Genomic DNA, 23,754 nt, shown 5'->3' on the forward strand with positions numbered 1-23,754 from the left:
AACTGTTCCTTTTGGTCTCCAGTGATGCCTCCGACCAGCATGATTTTAACAGCTGGACAGCTGCTTCCTGCTGGCTTGTAGGCTGCTTTAGTCAGGATGTAGCATAAAAATGAGGCCTGGCTGTTAAACTCAGCCCAGCCTGCCTGCTGCCACTCTCAGATGGGCATGCTGCTCGCTTTGTTGCTTTCCCACCCAGAAGTAAAAATTGAGGCTAGCATATCTGAAGCAATTGTTTAATGTATTTCAAAATGTAATTCATTAAGTGGATACAAAATAATTTAAGCAGTTATCAGACTGATAGTAGGCAAACTTAATATGTAAAGTGATAAGCTTAAGCAGACTAGTTTGTTCATAAGGATCTCCCTTGCCAGGAATTAATGTTAATTAAAGAAAAAGTTATGGTTGGTGACCGTGGGGTAGGGGTTAGCAATCAGGAGGGGGAAATAGAAACTCTAATTGTAATTCAGGAGTCAGAATAGAAACTGGTCGGCAGTGGGATGGTAGGGGGAGGTCAGGATTCGGGGAGGTGGAAGGCTCTCTTGTGGGGTCTGGGGCAGCAGTCCTACTCCTTCTGGCCTGTGAAGAGATTTTCTTTATTCATTCATGAGATATGGGCATCATTAGCAAGGCGAAGATTTAGTGCCCATCCCCAATTGCCCTTGAGAACGTGGAGGTGAGGTACTTCTTGAACTGCTGCAGTCCTTGCCCTGAAAGTATTATACTGAGTATTGAAAGAGCCACTGGAACCACAGTTCCCACCTTAGGAGTTCAGCTGCTGGCAAAACCATAGGATCATAGGAAATAGGAGCAAGAGGAAGCCATTCGGCCCATCGAGCCTGCTCCGCCATTCAACCAGATCATGGCTGATCATCTACCTCTAAGCCATTTTTCCCCACTATCCCCATATCCCTTGATGTCATTAGTATTCAGAATATCGATTTCTGTCTTAAACATGCTCAATGATTGAGCTTCCACAGCCCTCTGGGGTAGAGAATTCCACAGATACACTACCCTCTGAGTAAAGAAATTCCTCCTCATCTCAGTCTTAAATGGCCTGCCCCTTATTCTGAGACTGTGTCCCCTTGTTCTAGACTCACCAGCCAAGGAAACATCCTATCTACATCCACCCTGTCATGCCCTGTAAGAACTTTGTAAGTTTCAATGAGATCACCTCTCATTCTTGAAAACTCTTGAGAATACAGGCCCAGTTTCAGCAATCTCTCCTCATAAAACAATCCCGCCATCGCAGGGATTAGTCGAGTGAGCCTCTGTTGCACTCCCTCTATGGCAAGTATATCTTTCGTTAGATGAGGAGACCAAAACTGTACACAATACTCCAGATGCCGTCTCACCAATGCTTTATACAATTGAAGCAATACATACTTACTCCTGTACTCAAATCCCCTTGCAATGAAGGCCACCATACCATTTGCCTTCTTAATTGCTTGCTGCACTGCATGCTAACTTTTACTGACTCATGAACAAGAACACCCAGGTCTCTTTGGACATCAACACTTTCCAACCTCTCACCATTTAAGAAATACTCTGCCTTTCTGTTTTTTCTACCAAAGTGGATCACTTCACACTTATTCACACTATCTTCCATCTGCCATGTTCTTGCCCATTCACTTAGCCTGTCCAAATCCCTATGAATCCCCCTCACAACTTACACTCCCTTCTAGTTTTGTGCACCAAAGAGTCGCCACGATTGGGCGCAGCAACTCATTTAAATAGCTGGGCGGGTGGGCCGGCCCCCTGATCACGTGGAAGTGGCGCGCTGTCCCACCCTGGCAATGGCATCAGCTACCTGTAGCAGGCTCTGACACCATTTTTAAAAGGCTGTTAGACCTACCGGCAAATTTAAATATTTACAGTTCAATGGCATTTTAAAAAAACTCTCTTTTGCCCCTTTCCCACAGCCCCAATAAAATTAATTATTTGCCCTCCCCCCCCAAAAACACTCAACACCTTTACAATCTGACCTCCCCCCCCACCCCGGACCACCCTACTGCACAAACTTTAAACTATAACCCTTCCCACCATCCCTTACACCCATGATGTGTTAATTTGACCCCATTCCTTCTCCCCACCCCCACACAGATAAACTTACCTCATCCCCCCTCCCCATCAGTGTTGTGTTTTGTTTCTCTGGATGGGGATCCGAAGGACGGCCGCCGGTGTGAAAATCGCGGTGGGACTTCAGGAGGCGACGGGAGAGTAACTAATGAAGGTATTTTAATTTATTTAAATATTTTAATTGTGGTCCCGTCGCCGAGCGGAGTGCATGGGTGCTGTGGAGGGCTTCATCCAGGGCCATCTTCAGGCCCCCCTGCCATGGATCCAGATGTCGAGGGCTTTATAAAGTCCAGCCCTTTTCCTCCATGAAGACAGACACAAAGTAAATTTTTAGTGTCTATGCCATTTCCTCATTCTCCACCACAAACTCTCCTGTCTCGGCCTGCAATGGACCCACATTTGTCCTTACTAATCGTTTCCTTTTCACATACCTAAAGAAGCTTTTACAGTCTGCCTTTATGTTTCAAGCTTGCTTAAGATTCATCATCTTTTTTACCTTTCTTTATCAGTTTCTTGGTCCTCCTGTGTTGGACTCTTAAATTGCTACCAATCCTCATGCTTACCACATTTCCTGGTGACCTTATAAGCCACTTCCTTTGACCCAATGCAATCCTTAACTTCTTTTGTTAGCCACGGTCGATTCACCTTTCCTATTGGGTTTTTGTGTCTCAGAGGAATCTATATTTGTTGTAAACCGTGTAATACAAGTTGGACAAGTCCAACCCGCCAATTACCGCCCCATCAGTCTACTCTCAATCATCAGCAAAGTGATGGAAGGTGTCATCAACAGTGCCATCAAGCAGCACTTGCTTAGCAATAACCTGCTCAGTGATACCCAGTTTGGGTTCCGACAGGGCCACTCAGCACCTGACCTCATTACAGCCTTGGTTCAAACATGGACAAAAGAGCTGAACTCAAGAGGTGAGGTGAGAGTGACTGCCCTTGACATCAAGGCAGCATTTGACCGAGTATGGCATCAAGGAGCCATGGCAAAACTGGAGTCAATGGGAATCAGAGGGAAAACTCTCTGCTGGTTCGAGTCATACCTAGCGCGAAGGAAGATGGCTGTGGTTGTTGGAGGTCAATCATCTGAGCTCCAGGACATCAGTGCAGGAGTTCCTCAGGGTAGTGTCCTAGGCCCAACCATCTTCAGCTTCTTCATCAATGACCTTCCTTCAATCATAAGATCAGAAGTGGGGATGTTCGCTGATGATTGCACAATATTCAGCACCATTCGTGACCCCAAATACTGAAGCAGTCCGTGTAGAAATGCAGCAAGACCTGGACAATATCCAGACTTGGACTGATAAGTGGCAAGTAACATTTGCGCCACACAAGTGCCAGGCAATAACCATCTCCAACAAGAGAGAATCTAACCATCCCTCCTTGACATTCAATGGCATTACCATTGCTGAATCCCCCACTACCAACATCCTAGGGGCTACCATTGACCAGAAACTGAACGGGAGTAGCCATATAAATACCGTGGCTACAAGAGCAGGTCAGAGGCTAGGAATCCTGCAGCGATTAACTCACCTCCTGACTCCCCAAAGCCTGTCCACCATCTACAAGGCACAAGTCAGGAGTGTGATGGAATACTCTCCACTTGCCTGGATGGGTGCAGCTCCAACAACACTGAAGAAGCTCGACACCATCCAGGACAAAGCAGCCCGCTTGATTGGCACCCCATCCACAAACATTCACTCCCTCCACCACCAACGCACAGTGGCAGCAGTGTGTACCATCTGCAGGATGCACTGCAGCAACGCAGCAAGGCTCCTTAGACAGCACCTTCCAAACCCGCGACCTCTATCACCTCGAAGGACAGGAGCAGCAGATGCGTGGGAACATCACCACCTGCAAGTTCCCATCCAAGTCACACACCATCCTGACTTGGAACTATCTCGCCGTTCCTTCACTGTCGCTGGGTCAAAATCCTGGAACTCCCTTCCCAACAGCATTGTGGGTGTACCTACCTCACATGGACTGCAGCGGTTCAAGAAGGTAGCTCACCACCACCTTCTCTAGGGCAATTAGGGATGGGCAATAAATGCTGGCATAGCCAGTGATGCCCACATCCCATGAATGAATAAAAAAAAAATACTTCTTTAAGTACTAGCCATTGCCTGTCTACCGTCAAATCTTTTAATGTATTTTCCCAATCCATCACAGCCAACTTGTCCCTCCTACCCTCAGAGTTTCCTTTGTTCAGATTTAAGTCCCTAGTTTCAGAATAAATTATATCTTCACAACTCGGATCTCCTCCTTGCGTTCTGTTAAATTTAAAGCGTGGTGTTGATGGTGTCATCAGGCTGTGGCTTTGTTATGGGAATTTGGTCTGTGCCTGATTTTTATGGGAGCCTCGTCCAACGTCTGAATTTTGCACTTCTAGATTTAAAGGGGCAGGCATGAGATCCTGTTATTTTGGGCTGGATTTTCCCAGCCCCATGGAGATGGGGTTGAAGGCGGGGTGGCCTTCAACAAGGAGGAGCCACGTCAGGACTGCTCCCTGACAAATTCCCACCACCCAGGAGCTTTCCCAGGGCTGGTAACAGAATTGGCTGCTCGCTCCACAGAGCCTGGCAGCCAATTAGGGTGGTTAAGGCCCCACTGGGGGTGATTTTTGCAGTATTGCCGGAACTTTCCCACCAGTGGAGTGGCCCCCCACCGCGTGCTAAGACCACCAGCTCATTGGTTGATCAGGAGTAGAAGTCTACACGAAAGTTTCTCCTTCCTCAACTATAGCATCTCCAAGGCTGAGATCAGCTAATTCAACCCGAACACCTTGTCCTCAATTTTAATACCCCCTAGCCGGACGAATACCCCGACGTCAGCTCCATGCCCCATTGACTGGGCCACGAGCAGGAAAGGCTACAATCATGCCCATGGCCAATCCTGCGGAAAGGTTTCCCCTCCATCCCGATGTCTCTACCAGCTTCGGGAGTCTTCAGTGCAACCTTTCAGTGTTGACTAACAAGGGAGCCTCCATATTGAGGTGCCCTCACAGTCCCCAACCTGCCTCAGCAGTGCCCACCTCTCCCAGTGGGGCTGCCGGCCCTCTGATTGGACCTGCAGCATTGGGAGCACACCCACCATCCTTAATAGGGTGGCAAACGCAGAAACAGCCAGTTAGGAGGCCGCCTCCTGGAAGACTGCACCAGCTATCTTGCTGACGGCATGCGGGCTCAGGAACCCCATTTGGTCCCAACGTTGGGGTCCCAAAGCCCGCAGGAAAATTCAACCTTTTAACCCTCCTGACCCTCTCCTACACATCTGGCTGGGGGGTGTTAATATCGAGGCCAAGATATTCGGACTTCAATTCCTGGTTTATACTGAATTAGCTGATCTCAGCCTTGGAGATGCTATAGTTGAGGAAGGAAAAACTTTCATGTAGACTTCTACTCCTGATCAACATCCAGTGATTCCTGGGAGTGTGTATGTGGACATTGGGTGAATGCAGAATCAAGTTCCATTAAGTTACCCCACATGTATAGTAGGTTTCAGACCATCACTCTCAGGGTTCATACATGAAGAATGACCACTTGGGGTTTCCAAAATTGTACCCCAGCATGACTCAGCACTTTTGGGAGAGCAAGACAAAATTTGTGCTGAAAATGTGAATAAGATTTAAACAAATCTAACATGAAACAACACGTATGTATGATCTATTTTTGGCCTGACATTCAGTATTAATTGTGGTTGATTTTGCTTTGCAGGATGTTAATGACCGCTGGAGTATGGCATATCCTCAACTTTATGAACCTGGACAGCTTAATCTTTATTTCAGCAAACTAGTATTTGTGAAATGTATTATCCATGGAGTTTACAGTTCCCTGGTTCTCTTTTTTATTCCTTACGGTGCCCTATTTGAAGCAGTAAGGGATGATGCAATGACTGTATCTGACTATCAGTCCTTTGCTTTGATTGCTCAGACATGCTTGCTTGTGGCTGTCACTCTACAGGTAACTGATTATTGGCATGCTTTTTTTAATTTTATGAATATATGTCGTTTTAAAGACACATTTTATTATGCCTTGTTTTACATAATGCTACACTGAAATTAACTTGACCTCAGTCATGGTCACTATTTCTGTGTGATGGCACTTTAGACAGACTTGGGACGGTTACTATGTGCAGGTGTTTGAAAACTGCTAAGCTGTTCACATATCATTGTGGCTCTGCCAAGTTTTTGCTCACTGCTGACACAGCATTAAACCGTAGATGTTAGTTGCATTTCACAAATTTATAGAGTTTAACCAGGGAAATTAAATTACTCAACTAGTAATTCAGAGGCCGGGACTAATAATCCATTATGCATAAGTCGGCATTCAAGTCAATGGAAAGTAAAGTCGGGCGGAGTGTTTAATGGGTGGCGGACCGATGTTGCCTACTCTATGCTCCCACCAAAATTGTAAGTTCCCACATAGATCAATTATCAGGTTCAGCAGTTAATTGTTCAACCAAAGTCACTGGTTGCTAAAATTGCTGTTACTTGTTTTTATACTATTCTACTACCATTGCTTGTTGTTAAGAGGAGCAGGCTTCTTAATTGTATTGTTGATGGGACCTTTTTCCATCAGAAGTTTCAGTTGCAGTGCTGGCTCACACTTTTGTTACCTTAGTCTTCTCATGTTGTACTCTTTTGCGGCTAAGGTTTGTTTACTGTGGACTGACTAGGAGCTTCACTTGTGTTGCTGGGTATACAACCAAACTGTCAGATATTTCCACAAATAATGAAAGAAGTTCAGAAACAAAGTATCACTGACATCATCAGTGCGTCCAAACATTTGCCAGCTTGCCGGTATGAATCCACGCCATGCGTGCTGCAACATCACCATGTTATCGCCACTCCCTCCCACGCCCATTTGCTCACCACTGCTGACTGCTCGCCACTCCATCCCACCGCTCTGAACTGCTCGCTGCTCCATTCCGCCGCTCTCTCCAGCTCCTGACTGCTCACTACCCGCCTTGCCCCTTCCCCTCCTCACTGCAGCTTGCACCCTGATCACACCTCCACCACTGCTTCTCCGGGTGTCGAGGCAGAGGGGGGAGCAGCGATCGCGGGAGGGTGTGGGGAAGAGAAACAGCAATTGAGGCGGCGATCTCAGGAAAGAGCAGGGTACTGTTGGGGAGGGGAATTGAAGCGGCAGTTGCAGGAGGAAGCAGGGTACTGTTGTGGGTGATTGCAGTTTGGGTTCAATTCATTATTTTGTGTCAAATTGAGCAGCGCCATCCTTATTACTGGTCACTGCCTGAGACTTCACAGACAGTGATATTTCAGTCAATGAGGTTGCATTTGCACATGTGCCAGTAGTGCACCACCTAGTGGTTGCAATGGCAGCAAACACAACCAAACAGAAAATGCTGGAAATACTCAGCAGCTCAGGGAGCATCTGTGGAGAGAAAAACAGTTAATATTTTAGATCTGTGTGACCTTTCATTAGAACTGGCAAAAGTTATAAATGTAATAGGTTATGAGCAAGTGAAAGGGAGAGTGGATATGAGGAACAAAAAGGAAGGTCTATGATAGGGTGGAGGGCAGGAGAGATTAAATGACAAAAAGTTTCATGGTACAAAGCTTAAGCGGGTAGTAATGGAACAAGTGAAGAAATAAAAGATGTGTCTGGTTGAGTTGTAGATGACAAGATAGCAGCCGTCCAAACACAAAGTAAAGGGATTAAGAAAGGGTGGGGACAGTATAAATAAACCAGCAAAAACAAACTCAAAAAGGGAAAAAAATGGGGGCTGCAATTATAATCTAAAATTATTGAACTCAATATTGAGTCCAACAGGATGTAAAGTGCCCAATTGAAGGATGAGGTGCTGTTCCTCGAACTTGCATTGAACTTCATTGGAATAATGTAGCAGGCAAAGGACAGAACAGTCAGAGTGGGAGCAAGGTGGGGAATTGAAATGACAAACGACAGGATGCTCAGGTTCGCGCTTGTGAACCGAGCAGAGGTGTTCCACAAAGCAGTCACACAGTCTGCGGTTAATCTCCCAGTGTAGAGACCACATTGTGAGCAGTGAATACACTATACTAAATCGAAAGAAGTACAAGAAAGAAGGAGTGTTTAGGGTTCTGGACATTGAGAAGGGAGGTAAAAGTGCAGGTGTTGCATCTCCTGTTTGAACAGATGCGATGGAGACAGAGAAACTGAGAGAATGGAATAGAGTCCTTGCAGTTACTGGGGTACTAGGAAATGTATCAAGGTAGCTGTGAGAGTCCGTGTGCTTATAGTGGATATTGGTAGATAGCCTATCCCCAGAAATGGAGACAAATGGATATTGGTAGATAGCCTATCCCCAGAAATGGAGACAGAGAAGTCGTGGACGGGAAGGGAAGAGTCAGAGATGGACCATATGAAGGTGAGAGAAGGGTGAAAATTGGAAACAAAGTTAATGAAATTTTCTAGTTCAGGGCTAGAGCAGGAAGCAGACCCAATAGTCATCAATGTACCAGAAGAAGAGGTGAGGGTGGGGGCCTGATTAGGATTGGAACAAGGAATGTTCCACATATCCCACAAAGAAGCAGGCATAGCCAGGACCCATGCGGGATATATATGGAGGATGTGAGTGGATTGAAAGAGAAGTTGTTCAGTGTGAGAACAAGTTTAGCCAGGCAGAGGAGGGTGGGGGTGGATTGAGACTGATTGGGCCTCTGTTCACGGAAGAAGTGGAGAGCTCTCAGACAATCCTGGTGGGGGATGGAGATGTTAAGGGATTGGATGTCCACGGTGAATAGGAGACAGTGAGGGCTAGGAAACTGGAAACTGTTGATCTGATGCCCTCGATTGCAAGAGGCACAGATGTAGGTGTACCTGATCAAACACAAGGGAGATAGAAAGCGATGAAGATGAACAAGGTAGAAGAGACAAACGGAAATCCCTTTGGAGAGAGGTGCAGAACTTCTTCAAGTAGCCTAACCTGCTGAGTATTTCCAGCATTTTCTGTTTTTGTTTCAGATTTCCAGCATCCACAGTATTTTGCTTTTCCAAAAATAGTTCTGTTTTCCGCAGGGGTTTCCAGTTCCTCTGAAACATCTTTTTGTATTGTAGAATCTGATAATTATTTGCTGTTGCACTTTGGTATCCAATTTTCTTTAGTTATTTGGGTGAATTCTGAAAACTTCTCTAAATGCATCAAGCTCATTGGTAACTTTATTGCAGAACAGGCCCAGTTTAGATTGTCTGAGATATACGGCTGAATTTTGGCTTAATAAAATGGATGGGTTTGGGTGGGGAATTATAGTCTCAGAAGTCTGTTTCCCAACCCAAACCTGCTTCCAACTTGCCCATTTCCAGCTTTAATTGAGGCTGTAAGTTGGGCAAGCGACCAGCCTGATCCAACGAAGCGAGTTGCACTTTAAATATGATAATAATGTTGTGAGCCTCATTGTCATGCAGCTTTTCAACTTTTAACTGCTGTGGACTGGGTTCCCTGAGCATTAGGAAACCTGGCAACAGCTTCGAGATGAGGACTTAGTGGTTTCTGGATTAAATGCCTTCAACCTACCTCCTAGGTCCAGGTGCCTGCCTGTGAATCCTCCACGATCAGGCAAGCTTGACCTTCTCCTGACGCCTTCGATCTCACCACGAGGCCTCCGACCTACCCCCCTAACTACCACGAGGCCCCGATTCCACCGTCCCCCCACCAAGACCCAATCGCCGCCACCCCCTCCACCAAGCCTCGATTGCCCATCACCACCGGGCCCCAATCCACCACCCTCTCAGGCCCCCTATCTATCCCCCCCCACCCCCCGCCATCACAAGGCCTCCGACCTCCCCCCACCCGGGCTTCCTGCCCTCACCCCACCTGCGATCAGCACTTCCCCGTCACTTCTCCGCCCCAATCGATGACCCTACTACCGCTTCCCAACTCTGATTGCTCCCCTTTACCTTCCTCCAGGTTTAGCCTTCTCCCACCACACCGTCCCCCACCCCCGGCACAAACCTACCTGCTGCTGAGTGGCTCCTCGCCCCGATTGCACGCCTGTCAATCAAGCCGACCTCCGGGCAGGGAACAGATCAGTGACGTCCCTAACATGCTGTGGTAGTGAAGATTCAGTAAATTCTCCCCGTTGCTTCTACTTTACATGACTTATCAGCCTCTATTTTAGAATTTGGCTTGCTGTAGGGAGGGGTGTCTGGATTCACTTGATGTATTGTACAAATCAGGTAAAGAGTCTGTGCTGGATTCATTCCTTTTAGGTAAAAGCAAAATACTGCAGATGCTGGAAATCTGAAATGAAAACAAGAAATGCTTGAAATAGCCGGTTCGGCAGCATCTGTGGAGAGAGAAGCAGAGTTACTGTGTTCTGATGAAGGGTCACTGACCTGAAATGTTAACTCTGCCTCTCTCTCCACAGATGCAACCAGACCTGCTGAGTATTTCCAGCATTTCTTGTTTTTATTTCATTCTTTTTAGGTGTGTGTTTGCAATTTTAATAGTGCTTTCTTCATTCCTATATGACTGTGCCTTCATGGTTCAACCCTTCCTGTGCTTTTCTGGGGTTGGGAGAACAAATTTTGTGGCAAAAAAATGCATCTTTACAGTTGATGAATTGTTTAATAGGAATAAACAATTTCTGAAAAATAATTGTCATTATACCGTTCTCTTTTCTGTTCATTTTATGCCATTTCCTGTGTAAACCGTGGCGCGGAGACAACGGCCCCTTGGCCCCTTTATTCCCTTCACCCACCTGGTCCTGACCATCACGTGGGACTAAGTCCTCGTAATTCAGGCTCACGCTGGGTGTTTGGGATATCGGGATTACAGGAGAGCCACCCTCCACCTAATCCACCGGCTACAGTTAATGGCTTAGTACAAAGAGGAGGAAACTCAGTTCTTTCTTTAACTATCAATTTACTTCATTCACGTTGTTGTACAATGTAAGAATAAGGCTTATACACTTGGTTAGACAAAAGCATGCAACTCAAATTGGGTTATACAGTTAATAACAAAACTAGCTAGAATCAATAACCTTTCCCTGACCTAGTCACAGAAAACAAAGGATAATACCCGAAAAAGGGGAGAGCTGACACTGGCCAGGCCTTCCGTTCTCTCTCTCTTTTACGTCGTCGCCGCGTTGCTCACGCAGGGTCTTCCACTTCCACGATGGTTGGTCTCCGGAGTTTCTCGCTGGCTCTATGCCTGAGAATCTCTCTACTTATTCTCTTTCTTATCTCTTCAAAACTGTGCTGTCTCTTTCCGGTTGGTTTAAGCCTGCTCACCTCGTTCGTATCCTCTCCTTATTGGCCCAGCCCAAAAACCCCGGTATCAGACCGTGTCCAAATAAAGGCTCTATTCCTGTGATCTCTCCTTTGTCTTGTCACATAAATTAATTAGTTCAAACTGGTTTTTACCAGCACAGGCCAGTGTCTGAGCCCAGGTTACTATAGTTCATGAACTGTTCAACAGTTTGTAACAGACTCTGTATTTCTTGTAGCCCCTGGCCAACACCTGGCACCAGCATACAAGTTTATATCCATATCGCCTTCTGCTTGTTGAGATACTAACTAATGGCTGATTGAATGCCTTTATTTTACTTATTTTATTTAGAGATACAGCACTGAAACAGGCCCTTCGGCCCACCGAGTCTGTGCTGACCAACATCCACCCATTTATACTAACCCTACAGTAATCCCATATTCTCTAACTACCTACCTACACTAGGGGCAATTTACAATGGCCAATTTACCTATCACCTGCAAGTCTTTGGCTGTGGGAGGAAACCAGAGCACCCAGCGAAAACCCACGCGGTCACAGGGAGAACTTGCAAACTCTGCACAGGCAGTACCCAGAATTGAACCCGGGTCCCTGGAGCTGTGAGGCTGCGGTGCTAACCACTGCGCCACTGTGCCGCCCACCACTGTACATTAATCTAAAGTACCTTAACAACCAGGCTGCGTTTGCTGATAATGCAACCACTAGGTGGTGCAGTACTTGCACAAGTACAAATGCAGCCTCCTGCACTGAAACGTCACTGTCTGCGACGTTTTTGGCAGCTGACAGTCATAAAGAAGGCACCTGTGGGCCCTTGCTCCTGGCCTTGCCGCTTCCTCCCCTCTGCTCTGCCTCTGCTCCCCAGTGCCTCCCTCACCTCCCCTGCTTATCTTGTCACTCTCTCTCCCCCCCACTTCCCCCGTGTGGAGAAGAAAGGCGGCGATCGCAGGAAGGAGCGGGGAGCAGAGGCAGAGCAGAGGGGAGAAAGTGGCATGGCTGTGAGTGAGTGGTCCAAAGGTAGGTGGGCGGGTGGGGGCTGCTGAAGCAGGAGTGAGCACCCGAGTGGGGAAAAATAAAAGTGATGAGGCTGGGAGCGACTGGCCGACAGGTTGGGGGTGGTGAAGTGGAGAGCGAGTGGCCGTGTGGGGAGAAGTGGTGAGGCCGGGAGCGAGTGGCAAGCAGATGTTGCAGTATGCGAATGACATTTTCGCGCACATGCGCAAATTAGTCCTGACAAGCTGGGTGCTGAGGTAGACTGCACATGCGCAGCACCATACTGACAGCAAGAGTAAGTTCTGCTCATGTGCGAAGTTGGGAGGGCTCTGATGATGTGGACGCTGGGCTGCATTGTCAGGAGTCACTTTGTGACGACTAATATTGCAAAGAAACTACCCAAAGTTCTTCAAAAGACTATAAAAGACATTTATAAATGTTTACTTACTTACGAATATTGAACTTATAATTTTGACTTCACGAATTTTTCTGTTTGCCAACAGATTGCACTGGATACAGCATACTGGACAGCTATCAATCACTTTTTTATCTGGGGCAGTCTTGCTGTCTACTTTGCAATAACTTTTACAATGTACAGCAATGGCATGTATCTGATGTTTCCAACTTCCTTTCCCTTTATAGGTATGTACTTTTACTACAGGTATTATAACTTCAGTTATAAATTGTTCTATGTTAAAATAACTTAATTTCTTATTAAAAGTGTTTTACCAGGTTATGATACTGGGGAAGAGTGATACTGCTTTACTGATTTTTTAAAAATTCCATTTGACTTTGATAACATAGTAATATTTCATATAAAGAATGGATGTAAATATAGCAATATATAGATGGAATAATGGGCTCGATGTCAACCCCCTACAATGAGCAAGAGAGGGTGGGGGGGGGGGTGGTTAAATAATAAAATTCACTAAATACAATCCTAGTCTGTCATGCACGCAGCTGTTTCCATTTTTACCATGATAGAGAGGCTAGTCTTCGACAGCACCTTCCAAACCTGTGACCTCTACCACCTAAACGCACAAAGGCACAGATGCATGGCAAGTTCCCATGTAAGCCAAACACCATCCTGACTTGGAACTATATCGCTGTTCCTCACAGTCACTGGGTTAAAATCCTGGAACTTCTTTCTTAACAGCACCTCAAGGACTACAGCAGTTCAAGAAGGCAGCTCACCACCACCTTTACAAGGTCAATTAGGGATGGGCAATAAATGCTGGCATAGCCAGCAATGCCCACATCCCATGAACAAATAAAAAATGTAGAAAATTCTAGTACCCATTAATATTCAGCTGGTGTCTGATCACAGAAACAACATCTGACAAGTGTTTTTTATTCATTCATGGCATGTGGGCGTCACTGGCAATGCCAGCATTTATTGCCCATCCTAATTGCCCTTGAAGGTGATGGTGAATTGCCTTCATGAACCTCTGCAGTCCTTGTGGTGATTGCGGTCCCACTGCTCATAGGGTGGGAGGTCTAGGATTTTGACTCAGCAACTGTGAAGGATTGGGCCATATTTCCAAGGCAAGATGGTGTGTAACTTGGAGGGAAACCAGGTGGTGTTCCCATGTGCCTGCTCCCCTTGGGCTGGATTTTAAGAACTCACTGCCACTCTTGGCATGCACGGGTTGCACGTCACAGAGTTGCTGCGATCTCTAGTGAGGTGGTTCGTTTAGAGTCATACAGCACAGAAACAGGCCCATCGTGTCTGTGCCGGCCATCAAGCACCGACCTATTCTAATCCCATTTTCCAGCACTTGGCCCGTAGACTTGCATGCTATGGCATTTCAGGTGCTCATCTAAATACTTAAATGTTGTGATGGTTCCTGCCCCTACCACCTCTTCAGGCTGGGGGTGTGGCCCACTCCCTGTTCCCCCAATCACGTGGAGTGGGTGGGCTGTCTGACGCCTTTTTAAAGGGCAGGCAGCCCTGCTGACAAATTTAAATTTTTAAAGACCCCCAAATGTACCAAATAAAATTATAACCTCCCTTTCCCACCCCCCCACTAACAATTACATTAAGCATTTTCTCTCCCCCCCCATAACGCTTACTTTTGAAATCTAATCCTCCCCCCAGACTGTACAAAGTTTAAACTTCACCCCTTCCCACCATCCCCTACATTCATTTCGTTAATTTGACCCCGTTTCCCCCCCCACACTAAAATTCTTTACTTCCCCGCATCCCCCCTCCCCACCCCCATTCTCCACCATCAGTGTCACGCCTGCTTTCCCCTGATGGTGAAGCGATGGCGTGGGAGTGCCGGCCACCGCACTGAAGATCGCGGCAGCCCCAGAAGATTGAAGATAAGTTTAAGTTAATGTATTCATTTTATTGACTTAAATATGTAGGTGAGGGTCCCGTTGCCCAGCAGCGTGATGGTTGCCACAGAGCCTCCCCGCCGCCGGGAGGATCGGGCAGGTCCCTCCCAGTGTTGAACTCTGTGGTGGACTTCTGCCAGAACCATCTTCCAGCTGCCCGCTCCCCCCCCCCACCCCCCACTGCCACAGAGCCCGATGTGGGGACCCAATAAAATCCAGCCCCTTGTCTTTCTTGGTGACAGAGGTTGCAGGTTTGGAAGGTGCTTTCGAAGAAGCCTTGGTGAGTAGCTGCTTCTTCTAGATGGTACACATCATAGCTACATGGTGGATGGGGTGCCAATCAAGCGGGCTACTGTGTCCTGGATAGTGTCGAGCTTCTTGAGTGTTATTGGAGCTGCACTCATCCAAGCAAGTGGAGAGTATTCCATCAAACTCCTAACTTGTGCCTTGTAAATGGTGGAAAGGTTTTGGAGAGTCAGTAACTTGGCGCAGAATACAGCTTCTGACCTGCTGTTGTAGCCTCTGCATTTAAATGGCTGATCCAGTTATTCTTCTGGTAAATTTGAGCCCAAGGAAGTTGATGGTGGGGAATTTGACGATGTTAATGCCTTTGAATGTCAAGGGGTGATGATTAGACTCTGTCTTAGTGGAGGTAGCCATTGTCTGGCGCTTGTGTGGCAAATGTTACATGCCACTTATCAGCTCAAGCCTGAGTATTGTCCAGATCTTCCAGCATGCAGGCAGGGACTGCTTCATTCTCTGGAGAATTACAAATGGAACTGAACACTGCAATCATTAGTAAACATTCCCACTTCTGTCTTTATGATGGAGGGAAGAGCGTTGATGAAGCAGCTGAAGATAGCTGGGCCTAGGACCCTGCCCTGAAGAACTCCTGCAGTGAAATCCTGAGACTGAGATAATTGACCTCCAACAATCACAGCCTTTGTGCTAGGTATGTCTACAGCCAGTGGAGAGTTTTCTCCCAATTGCTATTGACTTCAGTTATACTCGAGTTGCTTGATGCCACATTTGGTCAAATGCTGCCTTGATGCTACCTTACCTGCAATTCAGCTCTTTCATCCATGTTTGGATCAAAGCTGTAATGAGGTCTGGAGCTGGGTGGTCCTTGCGGACCCAATCTGAGCATCATTGAGCAGGTTATTGATGAGTAGATGCCACTTGATAGCACTGTCAACAACCCCTTTCTGATGATTGAGATTAGGCTGATGGGGTGGTAAATGGCTGCATTAGATTTGTCCCATTTCTTTTGTGGACAGGACATTCCTGGACAGTCATCTACTTTGTTGTGTAGTTGCCTGTGTTGTAGCTATACTGGAACAGCTTGGCTAGGGGCGTGGCTATTTTTGGAACACATGTCTTCAGCACTGTAGCTGAGATGTTGTCTGGGCCCGTAGATGTATCCAGTGTGCTCTGCTGTTTCAAATGGAATGAATCAAACTGGCTGAAGACTGGCATCTGTGGCGGTGGGGACCTCAGGAGGAGGCCAAGATGGTTCACCCGCTTGGCACTTTTGGCTGAAGATGGTTTCAAAAGCTTTAGTCTTGTCTCTTGCACTCGTGCTGGTCTTCACCATAATTGAGGGTGAGAATGTTCATGATGTCTCCTCCTCCTCTCAGTTGATTAATAGTCCACTACTATTCATGATAGTATGTAGCAGAATTGCAGAGTTTTGATCTGATCCATTGGTTGTGGGATCGCTTAGCTGTATCTGTAGCATGCTACTTCCACTCTTTAACATGCAATCCTGTGTTGTAGCTTCATCAGATTGGCCTGGTCACGCCTGGTTCTGCTCCTCGCATGCCATTCTATGCACCTCGTTGAACCAGGGTTTGTCCCCCAAGCTTGATGATAACGATAGAGTCAGGAATATCCAAGGCATTTACAGATTCTGGTAATTTTTTGCTCCTGCTGCTGATGGCCCCCAGTGCCCCATGGAGGTCCAGTTTTGAGCTGCTAGTTGTGTTCTGAATCGATTCCATTTAGCATAGTGGTAGTGCCACACAAGATGAAAGAGGGTGCCCTCATTGTGAAGATGGATCTTTGTCTCCACAAAGACCTTTCAGCGGTCATTCATACCAATATATTCATGGAGAGATGCATCTGAGGACAAGATCAAATAGGTTTTCCTTCATGTTGGTTCTTGCACCAGCTGCCACAGGCCCAGTCTGGCAGCTATATCCTTCAGGACTCAGCCAACTCAATCGGTCACTTGGTGATCGACTTTGAAGTCTCCCTCCCAGAGTACATTCTGGGTTCTTGCTACCCTCTGTGCTTCTTCCAAGTCATGTCTGACATGGAGGAGAACTGACTCATCAACTGATGGAAGGCATCACTAGGAGGTTTCCTCGCCCATATTTGACCTGATGCCAACTCAACTATGCTGCCATCTCTTGTGGGTCTGTTCTGTCAATGGGATTGGACATACCCAGTGAACATGATGGAGAAGTCTGGGATGTTGTCTGAAAGGTCTAATTCTGTGAGTATGACTATGGCAGGCTTTTGAGTGACTGAAATAATACAAAAGCAAAATCATGCAGATGCGTGAGACCATAAGGTTGATTATTGAGCACATCATGAGGCTACTGAAGCAAAGCTTAAGGTGTCACAACAGGCCTGGGTTGTGCCTAGACATGCACCACAAAGTGTCTCCTCGTTAGAATGGTGTGCTGCATATTCCACAATCTCATCTGCATTTAGAGGAGGCACAGCAGCAGCAGTCCTCATTGGACAAGGCACAGTGGGGGGAGGCAAGAAAGGAGCAGAAGAAGGTGGGCGATCTCTACACCTTGCAGCAAGAGGAGGCTGAAAATAATTGCATAAAGTGCAAAAATGCTAATGAGAATGCACTGAAAGATATTAATATCAATAGCCAAAAACTCTTTGGAATATTTTAAATTTTAACACACTGATTTGTTTTGTCTAGGCACTGCAAGGAATGCCTTGAACCAGCCACATGTATGGCTGACCATTTTCCTAACAGCTGTAATGTGTGTCCTGCCAGTCATTACCGTGCGATACCTCAATGCTGAACTGAGACCTACCTTCTGCGATAAAGTACGTTCTTGATGCATGTCATAGAGTAAGGCTATCTGCCAGGAAAAATATTTATTATAAGTAATTATGCTATGTTTTATTATTTGAAAGAATGGGCTGGATTTTGTGTTGGAGGTGGGGCTCCTGGCACAGGCCGAAAAGGCAGAGGAAAGCCCACCTCTGCCTTTTCATGCCCCCTGCCCTGGGAGTGATCCTCCGGTCCTTTTAAATATAAGTTTCAGGAGCCGGGAAGCAACGGGGATCCCGTCTCCAAGAGCTGCCAGCCAGTCAGAGGGCCAGCGGGAGCGGTGGCCACTGTCGGTACTGCAGAGACCTTAGACCCAGGCCCAGTGCTGGAACCCCGGATCTCAGGTAAGTGAGGTGTGGTCGCCAGGGCCAGACAGAAGGCCCTGGTGAGGGGGGTGGTCATGCAGTCCGGGGAGGGGCAGGGGTGTTCTTGGGCGAGTAAAGTGGTTCCCATCGGGGTTCCTCCATGGGCCACAGATTCCCCCAAAGCCCGCAGGGAATTCGCCTCATGTTGCAAGGCATTCTCCCCAGGTGGTGGAGGCACCTTACCAGCAGTGGTGGGAAAAGGCCCTTAATTGGCCATTAATAGACCACTCAAGGGTCTCTGGGCGAGAAAGCTGTCAATGCCCTATCCCGCCCCTGAGGAGATCGCTTGGCGACAGGGAGGCAAAGGGCCCCCGCCACCCATTGTGATACTCCATGACCCCCTGTCTCAGGGGGCCACATAAAACCCTGGCTAATATTCCACAGCAAAGCTTGCCAATATTGTAATCCTCCAATATTCAACTGCAAAAATGCAATCCTGTATATGGTTTTAAATCTGTTTCTTTTTTGGATTACTGCAAGGTTTTCTTGGTGTTCGAGGCCGGACGTAAAATCTGATGCTTCAGTGTTTAATGTCACTTCCCACCTCCTCATAATTGTTTGTTGAAAGTGGTGAGAGTCAAGGGGCTAAGGGAATACACATCATATTTGATACCTAAACGCAGAAACACAAAGACAATGACAGTCCTAATTGGAAGTCTGGAATCATAGAAAGTTTATGGCACAGAATGAGGCCACTTTGCCCACTGGGCTGAATTTTACCCCCCCCCCCGCCCACTCAAAGAGCGGGATGGTGATGGGGGGGGACAGGGTGGCGTAAAATGGAGCGGGAGACTCCAGGGGCCTTTCCCGACCCACTCCCGCCTCCACTGCCACTTTACGCAAGGAGGCGGCGAAAAATGGCCCACCAGCTCCAGGCCAATAAAGGTCCTTAAGTGGCCAGTTAACGGATTTTACGTGGCGTCCTAGACCCAAGAAAAGCCGCCTGACAAAAGTAGGCGGCTTTCTGATGGCCGGGGGGGAGCCCTCATGATTGGACACCCGGTGCCCGACAGAGGGCCACCCCCGATGCCCCAACCACCCCCAACACCCAACACACCTCCCGTCCCTCCATTTGACCACCCTTGACTCGCCGGGGCCCGACCGATCACCCCAGCAAGGTAATAAAACCTACCTATGTTCTGGGGTTCGCCGGCATCTTCTTCACAATGCTGGGTGGAGTCCCAGCAGTGGCCACCGTTCCCTGTGGCACTGCTGGACAGAGAGCTGCATGCCCGCTTTTGGCCGGCAGCTCTATTAGGCGGGCCTTCCTACCTCAAGCGGGTGGAAGTCCTGCCTCAGACTAATTAAAGCCCAGGGATCCGTAAAATACGGGTCGGATCCCCAGGCCAGGCGGAAGCGGATTTGCCACCGACTTTTCAGTACCCTCTGGGTGAAAATATTTTTCCACATCTCCCCTCCAAACCAATCACATTAAATCTGACCCCACTGCTAACGTAAATAGGCCGTTCCATCCACTCCATCTGGGCGCCTCACAATTTTGTAGGAACATAGGAGCAGGAGCATGAAGGTCACAGGACAGGTCGATAAGGTGGTTAAGAAGGAATATGGAATAATTTCCTTTATTAGCCAAGGCATAGAATATAAAAGTAGGGAAGTTATGCTGGAGCTATATATAACATTAGTTAGGCCACAACTTGAGTACTATATGCAGCCCGTCGAGCCTGCTCCACCATCCAATTAGACCATGACTGATCATCTACCTCAATGCCACTTTCTCATGTTATCCCCATATCCCTTGATGTCATTAGTATCCAGATATCTATCGATTTCTGTCCGGAACATGTTCAATGATTGAGCTTCCACAGCCCTCTGGGGTAGAGAATTCCAAAGATTCACCACCCTCTGAATGAAGAAATTCCTCCTCATTTTAGTCTTATTCTGATACTGTGTCCCTGGTTTTACACTCACCAGCCAGGGGAAACATCCTATCTACATTCACCCTGTCAAACCCTGTAAGAATTTTATAAGTTTCAATGATATCACCTCTCACTCTTGGAAACTCTAGAGAATACAGGCCCATTTTCCTCAATCTCTCCTCATAAGACAGTCTCGCCATCCCAGAGATTAGTCTGGTGAATCTCCTTTGCGCTGCTTTGTATTCAACCACAATCTGTAACCTCATGGCCCGGCATATCATCCACTCCATTACCAGCAAGCCGAAGGACCAACCCTAGTTCAATGAAGAGTGCAAGAGGGCATGCCAGGAGCAGCATCAGGCATACCTAAAATTGAGGGGTCAGCCTGGTGAAGCTACAACACAGGACTGTTTGCATGCCAAACAGTGGAAGCAGCATGCGATAGACAGGTCTAAGCGATGCCACAACCAACGGATCAAATCTAAGCTCTGCAGTCCTGCCACATCCAGTCATGAGTGGTGGTGGACAATTAAACAACTAACTGGAGGAGGAGGCTCCACAAATATCCGCATCTTCAACAATGGGGGAGAGCAGTACATCAGTTCAAAAGACAAGGCTGAAACATTTGCATCCATCTTCAGCCAGACGTGCCGAGTGGATGTTCCATCTTTGCCTCCTCCTGAAGCTCCCAGCATCACAGATGCCTGTCTAAAGGCACTGGAAACTGCAAAGGCTATGGGCCCTGACAACATTCCAGCAATAATACTGAAGACTTGTGTTCCAGAACTAGCCACACCCCTAGTCAAGCTGTTCCAGTACAGCTATGACACTGGCATTTACCCGGCAATGTGGAAAATTGCCCAGGTATGTCCTGCCCATAAAAAGCAGGACAAATCCAACCCGGCCAATTACCACCCTGTCAGTCTACTCTAAATCATCAAGAAGTGATAGAAGGGGTCGTCAACAGTGCGATCAAGCAGCACCTGATCAGCAATAACCTGCTCACTGATTCTCAGTTTGGGTTCCACCAGGACCACTCAGCTCCTGAACCCATTACAGTCTTGGTCCAAACATGGATAAAGGAGCTGAACTCCAGAAGTGAGGTGAGAGTGACTGCCCTCGTCATTAAGACAGCATTTGATCCATTATGGTATCAAACAGCCCTAGCAAAACTGGAGTCAGTGGGAATCAGGGGAAAAACTTTCCACTGCTTGGAGTCATATCTAGCACAAAGGAAGATGGTTGTGGTTGTTGGAGGTCAATCATGTCAGTCCCAGGACATCACTGCAGGAGTTCCTCTGGGTACTGTCCTAGACACGACATCTTCAGCTGCTTCATCAATGACCTTCTCTCCATCATAAGATCAGAAGTTGGGATGTTCGTTGATTACACAATGTTTAGTACCATTCGCGTCTCCTCAGATACTGAAGCAGCTCATGTCCAGATGTAGCAAGACCTGGACAACAGTCAGGCTTGGGCTGATAAGTGGCAAATATCATTCACACCTCACAAGTGCCAGGCAATACCCATCTCAAACAAGAGAGAATCCAGCAATTTTCCCTTGATGTTCAATGGCATTACCATTGCTGAATCCCCCTCTATCAACATCCTGGGGGTTGCCATTGACCAGAAACAGAACTGGATCAGCCACATAAATACTGTGGCTACTAGAGCAGGTCAGAGGCTGGGAATTCTGCAGCAAGTAACTCACCTCCTGTCTCCCCAATGCCTGTCCACCATCTACAAGGCACCAATCAGGAGTGTGATGGAATACTCTCCACTTGCCTGGATGGGTGCAGCCCCAACAATACTGAAGAAACTCAACACCATCCAGGACAAAGCAGCCCACGAATTAATTAAAAAAAACTGCCAAGCTTTGTTTGAAATTTAAACCAAACAAAGCTTGGCAGTTAACTGTAAGTCACCATAAACTGATGCATTCTCTATGGCCTCTACCAATCAGAGTTCACTTGCCAACCAGTCAGCACTCCCTTCTCATAAGGTATAACGTTGTTGTTTTCGCTTACATTGGTATTCTTGCGGATTGTCGAAAAGCTTTGACAACATGTCTCTATTTTCAGCAATACTCAAGTTCTGTACTACCAAACGACTATTCTTGAGTGTTGGTGGAGCTGCACTGATGCAGGTACCAAAGAACAATTATGGCACAGAAGGAGGCCATTCAGCCCATTGTATCTGCGCAGCCAAAAAACTAGCCAACCAATCTAGTTTAGTTTAGTTTAGAGATACAGCACTGAAACAGGCCCTTCGGCCCACCGAGTCTGTGCCGACCATCAACCACCCATTTATACTAATCCTACACTAATCCCATATTCCTACCACATCCCCACCTGTCCCTATATTTCCCTATCACCTACCTATACTAGGGGCAATTTATAATGGCCAATTTACCTACCAACCTGCAAGTCTTTTGGCTTGTGGGAGGAAACCGGAGCACCCGGAGGAAACCCACACAGACACAGGGAGAACTTGCAAACTCCACACAGGCAGTACCCAGAATTGAACCCGGGTCGCTGGAGCTGTGAGGCTACGGTGCTAACCACTGCGCCACTGTGCTGCCCTAATTCCACCTTCCAGCACCTGGTCCATAGCCTTGCAGGTTACAGCACTTAAGATGCAAATCCAGGTAATTTTTAAAAGAGTTGAGGGTTTCTGCTTCCACCACCGTTCCTGGCAGTGAATTCCAGACACCCACCATCCTCTAGGTGAAAAAGCTTTTCCTCATGTCCCCTCTAATCCTTCTACCAATCACCTTAAATCTGTGCCCCCTGGTAATTGACCTCTCCACTATGGGAAACAGGTACTTCCTGTCTACTCTATCTCGGCCCCTCAGCGTCCTCTGTTCCAAGGAAAGCAAGCAGAGCCTATCCAATCTTTCCTCATAGCTGCAATTTTCAAGCCCTGGCAACATTCTTGTAAATTTCCTCTGTACTCTCTCCAGAGCATTTATGTCCTTCCTGTAATGTGGTGACCAGAACTGTATGCAATACTCCAGCTGTGGCCTTAGCAGCATTTTATACAGTTCCAGCATTAATCCTGCTTTTGTATTCTATACCTCGGCCAATAAAGGAAAGCATTCTATATGCCTTCTTCACCACTGTATCTACCTGTCCTGCGACCTTCAGGGACCTGTGGACTTGCACTCTAAGGTCTCTCACTTCTTCTACCCCTCTCAATATCCTCCCATTTATTGTGTATTCCCTTGCTTTGTTTGCCCTCTCCAAATACATTGCCGCACATTTCTCCGGATTGAATTCCATCTGCCACTTTTCCACCCACTCAACCAAACCATCGATATCATTCTGGAGTCTACAGCTATCCTCTTCATTATCAACTACACGGCCAACTTTTTGTGTCATCAGCAAATTTCCCAATCATGCCTTCCACGTTTAAGTCCAAATCATTAATATATACCACAAACAGCAAGAGACCCTATACTGAGCCCTGTGGAATGCCACTAGAAACCGCTTTCCATTCGCAAAAACATCCATCGACTGTTACCCTTTGTTTCCTGTCCCTGAGCCAATTTTGGATCCAACGTGCCACATTCCCCTGTACCCAATGGGCTTTCATTTTTCTAACCAGTCTGCCATGCGGGCTCTTGTCAAATGCCTTACTAAAATCCATGTAGACCACATCCAATGCACTACCCTCATCAATCCTCCTTGTTACTTCCTCAAAAAACTCAATCAAGTTCGTGAGACATGACCTACGCTTAACAAATCTATACTGACTATCCCTGATTAATCCATGCCTTTCTAAGTTGCAGTTTATC

The 23,754-nt window shown here is 47.1% G+C and overlaps 1 protein-coding gene across 1 annotated transcript in view; it reads left to right on the forward strand.

Annotated features, from left to right (window-relative positions):
- The window catches only part of LOC137370639 (probable phospholipid-transporting ATPase IM), a 440,540-nt gene that overhangs the window by 402,451 nt on the left and 14,335 nt on the right, over positions 1 to 23,754 (forward strand). The window contains exons 25-27 of the mRNA XM_068032731.1: positions 5,793 to 6,038; positions 12,798 to 12,936; positions 17,579 to 17,709. Of these exons, the coding sequence (XP_067888832.1) occupies positions 5,793 to 6,038; positions 12,798 to 12,936; positions 17,579 to 17,709 (516 nt within the window). The remainder of the gene's footprint in view (positions 1 to 5,792; positions 6,039 to 12,797; positions 12,937 to 17,578; positions 17,710 to 23,754) is intronic.

The sequence above is a fragment of the Heterodontus francisci genome, chromosome 1, assembly GCF_036365525.1.
Source record: "Heterodontus francisci isolate sHetFra1 chromosome 1, sHetFra1.hap1, whole genome shotgun sequence".
NCBI lineage: Eukaryota > Metazoa > Chordata > Chondrichthyes > Heterodontiformes > Heterodontidae > Heterodontus > Heterodontus francisci.